This window comes from Carlito syrichta, unplaced genomic scaffold (assembly GCF_000164805.1).
Source record: "Carlito syrichta isolate Samal-C Ts95f unplaced genomic scaffold, Tarsius_syrichta-2.0.1 Scaffold89967, whole genome shotgun sequence".
NCBI classification, from domain to species: Eukaryota; Metazoa; Chordata; class Mammalia; order Primates; family Tarsiidae; genus Carlito; species Carlito syrichta.
The window spans coordinates 38092-45961 of record NW_007034063.1 but is presented as its reverse complement, the minus strand read 5'-3'; the positions used below and the strand labels follow the sequence as shown (position 1 = coordinate 45961).

Here is a 7870-nt window from a genome sequence, read left to right as displayed (position 1 = left end):
GGCAATCCACCCACCTCAGCCTCCCAAAGGCGCGGGATGACAGGCTGAGCCACCGAGCCCAGCCCACCCCTTTATTCATTCAGCAAACGCCTACTGAGCATCCCCTGTGAGCAGGCCGCTGTATACCTCGTCTCCATCAAAAGCCGTGGGCCAGCTGGGGTTGACCGGGCCCTCAGTCCACCCTGCCATCCCCTGTCCACGTCCCAAAGGTCCCAGAACTGAAGGGTGATGTGTCCACTGGCACCAACCCAGGTGGACGTGAGGCTGCTTGCAGCCCCTGTTTTCCCCGCTTCTGAGTGATGTATTGCTTCAGTGTGGAGCTCCGGTGTGTTGAATCCAGGGTGCTGGATTATGTGTTATATACGATGCAGTATCTGCACACTGACTCAAATCTAAACACACCTTGAATTCAGGGACGCTTTCTGCCACGAGGGTCTCGGCTGAGAGTTGTGCCCCTGTGTTATCCGATGGAGCTTCTCTACATGGTGGGGTGGGACGGAGGACACTCTGGGACTTTTGAGGGTGTCCATCTTCCCCCTTCACATCCTCCGTGGCTCTGGTATCTGCACCTGCGTTCCGTGCCCTGATGTCTTGGGTCTCCCTCCGGGGCCCCAGCTCAGCCCCTCCCCCTCCGGGACCCTCCTCTAGATCCCATCCCCTCAGGTCATCCCACAGGGCTGTTCCTCTGCCCACATGCTCTTCCTCAGCCCTCTTGTGGGTCACTCTTGCTTATCCGCAGTGCTGGGCTCAACCACTGCTCTCTCCTCGATGGCTCCCCGAAGTCCCAGACTCAGCAGCCCCCACCTCTTGCCTCAGAGCCCCCTAGCTCCCCTCTGGTGCCCTCTGTCCGCGCATGTTCTGGACGCCGGCTGTGGGCCAGGCTCTGCGCTAAGCGCTGAGGATGCAGCTTTGAGCAAATCAGAGCACATCCCCGTGTGCTTGGGTGGAATCTCTCCTGCTCCCAAACTTCACAGTGTGTCTCCCTCAACTGCCTCTCTTCTTTGCTGCTCTGCCTGAGGAAAGGCTTGGTGCGTGGTAGGTGTTCAGCCACAGCCAAGCGGGGGGGGGGGGGGGGGGGCCAAGGCAGGGAGCTGGTGTGCACAGAGGACATAGACCTAGACTCCACGCAGATCTGAGTCTCTCCAACCCACCTGCCTCATTCTCTGTCTCAGCTCAGATGCTCCTTCCTCCAGGAAGTCCTCCATCCCCCCTACCAGGCCCATTCAGGCAGCTATGCAGGCCCCCTGGGGTTCTCCCATTCAATCCAGCCCTTACCGAATGTTTCCCCATCACAGCCCCACTCACCCTGGGTTGTTGCCTCAAAACAATGCATCTGCCTCCCCCACTGCGCTGGGGGCTTCCTGAGGATAGGGCCTTGGGTTGTCTCTGCCACTGCTGCGACCCCAGCTCAGGGCCCTCAGCTTCACAGTGCACGCAGACCCCCTCCCCAACTGACCCTCCTGTCCCCCTGAGCCAGGGAGAGTCCCGTCCGGCCTCAGCATGGGAGGGACCCTGAGCCTCTGAGGCTCTCCACCTCTCCTGTGCCTGCCCCAGATCCTCTTGCACCCCCCCCCAGCTGAAGAGACGCCCTTGGCCAGGCCTGGCTTCACTAGCCAAGTGCCCCCAGGCCCAGGTGCTTGTTACCGATGTCACTGATGACTCACTCTGCCATAGCAGCTGCTCTCTCAGCTCCACCAGCCAGCTAGGAGGCTGGAGATGCGAGCAGGGGGTTAAGGCAGAGCAGGAAGGTCAGGGCTTGTTCACGCACCCACATGCGGAGAGCTGATGGCCTGAGCTTGTGTCCCAGGCCCTCTGCTCACAGACGTGACCTCTCTGTGCCTCAGTTTCTTTGTCTGAAAAACATGGCCAAAAATCATGCCACCTCATGGGGTTAGTAGAAGTAAACACTTAGCACAATGCCCGACATGTAGTGAGCACTGAAAACTACGAGCTCGAAGCCATGTGGACCCAGCAAGGCCGTGTCTGGCTCTGAGCCTCAGTTTCCCTCCACCATGCCTAGGGATTATAACAGCACCTCCCGCTGGCTAATAGAGGCTTGAGATGATCCCCATAGGCCCCCGGTTCAGTGCCAGGCTCAGTCCAGGGAACACAGAGCAGCTCGGTTCACTGTCAAGCTCTGCCATTTCTGATTGAGTCCCCTCAGGTATGTCTCCTGACCTCTCTGTGCCTTGCTGTCATCCGCTGTCCCCTCCCTTCAGGGGCTGTGAGGAGCCCAGGGCCCTGTGCATGATAGCTGCAGCCATGTTTGCGCTGTTACTTCTAAGCCGCTGAGACTCCAGGGGTCTCTTTCTCTGCCCGCATGCCATACCTGAACCCACCAGATCTCCCATGGCGACCCTGCCACATTGAAACCCTGTCTTTACACTGGCAACCCAAATCTATGTCTGCACCCCGATATCCTCCTGAGCCCCAGCTCCTGTGGCCAGCCTCCTCCCATGTCTCCCGGACTGGCATCGAAACGAACTTTCACCTCCCCTGCCAGCTTCCTCCATCTGTGCCTAGGCCAGCGCTGTGGCACCAGCCTGTGCCCTTCTGCTTGTCTCACACCCCAGCCGTTCCTCAGGAAATTGCTCTGGCTATATCTGTAAAACAGACCAAGAATCTGCCTGTGGTCCCACCATGGCCCACCCTGGTCCTGTCCACTGTTATCGTCTCCCTTCTGGATTGGGGACGCAGCCTCTGCTCACAGAGTCCATCTCCCACACCAGCCAGAGGGAGCATTCCAGGGGCATCATCGCGCTCAGGGTGAAAAGACAAGCCTTCACTGGCGCTCACAGGGCCCCACACAGGCCTCCTCAATGTTCCTTAAACATTACAGGCACATTCCTGCCTCAGGGATTTAGTGCTGCCAGTTCCATCTGCCTGGAATGCTCTTCCCCCGGGAATCCCTGACTTACTCCATTCCTTCAGAGTTTTGTCCAGATATCACCTCTGCCAGGCTTCCCCCAGCACTTCGTTCAAAGTCACACCTAGATGGGTGTGGTGGCACATGCCTGTCATCGCAGCGATTCCGGATGCTGTGGCAGGAGCACACTTGAATTCAGGGGTTCAAGGCTGCAGTGCACCATGACCCTGCCTATGAATAGCCACTGTACTCTTACCTGGAAAACACAGTGAGACACCATCTTTAAAAAAATAGCCGGGCTCGGTGGCTCAGCCTGTAATCCCGCACCTTTGGGAGGCTGAGGTGAGTGAATTGCCTGAGCCCGCAGAGTTCAAGACCCGCCTGGGCAACTTGGCGAGACCTCATCTCTACAATAAATCAAAAAAATTAGCTGGGCATGGTAGCGCATGCCTGTAGTTCCAGCTACTTGGAAGGCTGAGGCGGAAGGATCGCCGGAGCCCAGCAGGTCGAGGCTGCGGTGGCCGGGAGCGAACACTGCACTCCAGTCTGGGCGACGGAGTGAGACTCCAACTCAAAAAAAATAAAAATAAAAATAAGCCGGGTGCAGTGGCTCACACCTGTAATCCCAGTACCTTGGGAGGCAGTGGTGAGAGGATTGCCTGAGCCCACAGGTTCAAGACCAGCCTGAGCTATATGGTGAGACCTCATGTCTACAACTAAAAAAAAATAGCCAGGCGTGGTGGTGCATGCCTGTAGTTGTAGCTACTTGGAAAACTGAGGCAGAAGGATCACCTGAGCCCAGCAGGTCGAGACTGCAATGGCCATGAGCATGCCCCTACACTCCAGCCTGGGCAACAAAGTGAGACTCCAACTCTAAATAAATACATACGTACATACAAAATAAAGTCACATTTACTTAAAGATCCAGCACTTCCATCCTCCTTACCTGCTGGAGGTTATCCCTGGCACTTAGCATCTTGGAATAAATGACATAATGTCTTTGTTTCTTTCTCTCTCCCGTGTTGGCGTGCTCAACCCTTTCCCATCTCTGCTCTGCCTACCCAGCTGCCATCTCAGCCTCAGAGCTCTCGCTGGCTGACGGACGGGACCGGCCCCTGCGGCGCCTCGACCCTGGGATGATGCCGCTGCCCGACACGGCCACCGGTCTTGAGTGGTCCAGCCTGGTGAACGCAGCCAAGGCGTACGAAGGTAGGCACCTTCACCCAACCTTGCCAGATACTCCCACCTTCTCTGTCCCAGAAGGATTAATGTAGGGCCTTGTGGCTTTGTGGGGGACCTGATCAAGTTCTAGAGTCAGGGAGCAGGGTTCAAGTCCTGCCCTGTCTCTTGCTCCCTATGCAACCTGGGCAAGTTTCTTCATATCCCTGATCCCGTTACCTTGTCGACCAACCAGGGTCGGTGACAGCGCCAGCTGCCTGGGGCTGTCATGAAGATTTTATGCAACACTGTATGTAAAATATGTCAGGCACAGAGCAAACCCTCAATAGACTGTGTGTTATGACTGTGTTATTATCACAGTGCAGAATTGCAGAATACAAATTGGATTTGGATTTGGTTTGGCTGCATGTGGCAGAAAACACAAATTAACGACGACTTAAGCACACAAGTCTTTATGCAGGCCAGAGTCCCTGAGATGGGCCTTCTTGGGCTGGTGCTGCACCTCCACAAATTCATTAGGGCTCAGGCTCCTTCCAACTCACTGCTGTCATCATTTCTAGGGGGCTCATCCTTCCCATCCAAGAGGGCTGCCAGAGCTCTGGCCATCGTAGTATCTAGCTCCAGCCAGCAGGTGGGGGAGGGGCACTCCCTTTACGATGACTTTTCCCAAAACTTCACATTCTTCCTACACTTACTTCCTGTTGACCAGGGCAGGCTGGGAATGGGGCCATGTGCCCAGCTAAAATTTGGGATGTGGAGTTATTAAGGAAAAACAGATCCTGGAGGACAGCTTGCAGTCTCTGTCATTTCCTTCCCATTGACCTTGGGCAAGTGGCTTTATCGTGCTAAGGCTCAGATTCCTCATCTGTCAAATGGGACTCATGATAATCCCTGAGACACACATTCTTCTGGCACATTTTTTTCCCTCGTCTTTCAGGCCACAGCTTGGCTGTTGCTTCCTCTAGGAAGCCCTCCCCTGATATCCTGCCATCAGGCTCAAGTATCTCCTGGGTTCCCACAGCCCTGACCCCTCTGGACTGTCACTGTCTAATGATGAGTCTGTCTCCCCACTGGACTGAAAGGGCGGGATCCAGGGCTGTCTCTGTCACCACTGGGTGCCCAGCACAGGTTCTGGCAAGAGCAAGATCCATTCATGCACCATTCCCCAGCCTTTCTGGCATCAGGGGCCAGTTTTGTGGAAGACAGTTTTTCCATAGACTGCGGGTAGGGGGATGGTTTCAAGATAATTCAAGCACGTGGCTTTTTTTTCTGTTTTTTTGAGTTGGAGTCTTACTCTGTCACCCAGGCTGGAGTGCAGTGGCACACTCATGGCCACCCCAGCATCAACCCACTGGGCTCTGGCGATTCTTCTCCTTCAGCCTTCCAACTATAGGCGTGCGCTACCACATCCAGCTAATCCTTGATTTGTTGTAGAGACGCAGTCTCGCCAAGTTGCCCAGACTGGTCTCAAACCCGCGGGCTCAGGCAATCTACTCACCTCAGCCTCCCAAAGCACTGGGATTGTAGACTGAGCCACCGAGCCCAGCCTCACATAGCATTTATTATGCACTTTATTTCTATTATTATTGCATTATAATATATAATTAAATAACTGAGCAACTCATCATTTTAAAAAAGGCAGACAGAAGTGGTAAATAAAGTAATGGGTGGACCGCTCACAGACTAAAATAGGTGTCAGATTCTGACTTAAAGCCTGCCACCAGATGCAGCTGGACAACTGAAGTACATCAACTCACTTGCCACTCAATAATAGGGTTTCGATATGAGTCTGCAAGCAATTGATTTATTATGGTCTCTGTGCAGTCAAATCTCACTGCTAATGTTAATCTATATTTGCAGCCACTCCCCAGTGCTAGCTCCACTGCTCAGGTCCACCTCAGATCCTCAGGCATTAGATTCTCACAAGGAGCGCACAACCTAGATCCCTCACATACGCAGCTCACAAGAGGGTTCCTGCTCCTGTGAGAATCTAGTGAGGCCGCTGATCTGACAGGAGGTGGAGTGGCTGTAAATCCAGATGAAGCTGTTCACCTCCTGCTATGTGGCCGGGTTCATCACAGGCTACAGACTGGTACCAATACGTGGCCCAGAAGTTGGGGACCCCTGCCTTAAAGCATACCCATTTGGTGCACATCCTTTATGCCTCCATGTTTGCACCAGTCCACATCTAGTGGAGGGCCATGGAAGAAGCTTCCTCCCTCATTTGCTTCCTTTCGTTGCTTCCAGCCTTCCCTGTCCACAGGCCCAGCCTCAGCTGGCCCCCAGGCCTCACACTCTGGACCCATTGGGGAATGGCTACCACACGGTGGCTCGGCACTGCAGATAAATCTGGACTTAGAGAGGCCTGAAAGGCCCAGAGTGGAGTGCTTTGCTTGTGACCCTCCCTGGAGGAGATGACTCTCATGCCACTGTTAAGGAGCAGCCACTCTGAGCAGCACTTTGTCACTTTATGAATATCACCTCTTCTATAAAGTGTTCAGGCTGCCGGGCTCGGTGGCTCTGCCTGTAATCTCAGCGCTTTGGGAGGCTGAGGTGAGTGGATTGCCTGAGCCTGCAGGTTCGAGACCCGCTGGGCAACTTGGCGAGACCTCGTCTCTACAATAAATCAAAAATTAGCCGGGCGTGGTAGCGCGTGCCTGTAGTTCCAGCTACTCGGAAGGCTGAGGCGGAAGGATCGCCGGAGCCCAGCAGGTCGAGGCTCCGGTGGCCGGGAGCGGCCACTGCACTCCAGTCTGGGCGACAGAGTGAGACTCCGACTCAATCAATCAATCAATCAATCAATAAATAAAGTGTTCGGGCTGAGGGATCTGTTGTGACTCCCATTTGCAGATGAGGACACAGGCTTGGCCACCACAGAGTCACCTGGCCAAGGCACACAGGGTCAGGATTTGAACACAGGCCTGAACACCCCTTCAGGAAACGGGCATGGGAAGCATTTTACAGAAAGGGAAACACAGATGACACTCATGCTTTTGAAAATAGCTCGCCAGAAAACTTCAAGTTGAAACTCACTGGAGGACAGCCCTTTATCAGAACTGCACACTGTGTGAGGGATCAGAGAGCACAGGGGCCCCTCTTGCATTGTGGGTGCAGTGTAAGTTGGGCACAAGCCCCCACAGCCTCTGTGGAGAGCAGCTCTGTGATACCTACCAGATTTAAAATGCACACACCCAGCCAGGAGCAGCAGCTCACACCCGTAATCCCAACCCTTTGGGAGGCAGAGGCAGGAGGATTGCTTGAGACCAGGAGTTTGAGACCAGCCTGGGCAACATCAAGACTGTATCTCTAAAAAAAAAAAAAAAAAATGTTTTTTAATTAGCCAGGCACAGAGGCATGCACCTATAGTCCTAGCTACTTGGGAGGCTGAGGCAGGAAGATCACTTGAGCCCAGGAGGTGGAGGCTGTGGTGAGCTGTGATCCTACTACTGCACTCCAGCCTGGGCAACCCCTCAACTCAAAAAAAAATAAAATGTGGCCGGGCACAGTGGCTCAACCTGTAATTCCAGCACTTTGGAAGGCTGATACAAGAGGATTGCCTGAGCCCGGGTATTCGAAACCAGCCTGGGCAACCTGGTGAGACCTCGTCTACAATAAATCACAAAAACTAGCCAGGCAGGGTGGCATGTGTCTGTACTTCCAGCTACTTGGAAGGAGGTAGAAAGATTGCCTGAGCCCAGCAGGTCGAGGCTGTAGTGGCTGTGAGTGTGCCACTGCACTCCAGCCTGGGTGACAAGAGTAAGACTCCAACTAAAAAAAAAATTTTTTTTAATTTCTTTTTTTTTCTTTTTTTTTTTGAGTTGGAGT

General features: G+C 54.1%; 1 protein-coding gene across 1 annotated transcript in view; it reads left to right on the top strand.

The window, feature by feature from the left end:
- SIPA1L3 (signal induced proliferation associated 1 like 3) overlaps window positions 1-7870 on the top strand; it is a 125380-nt gene that overhangs the window by 104579 nt on the left and 12931 nt on the right. The window contains exons 17-19 of the mRNA XM_021712493.1: window positions 708-871; window positions 1555-1748; window positions 3932-4075. Of these exons, the coding sequence (XP_021568168.1) occupies window positions 708-871; window positions 1555-1748; window positions 3932-4075 (502 nt within the window). The remainder of the gene's footprint in view (window positions 1-707; window positions 872-1554; window positions 1749-3931; window positions 4076-7870) is intronic.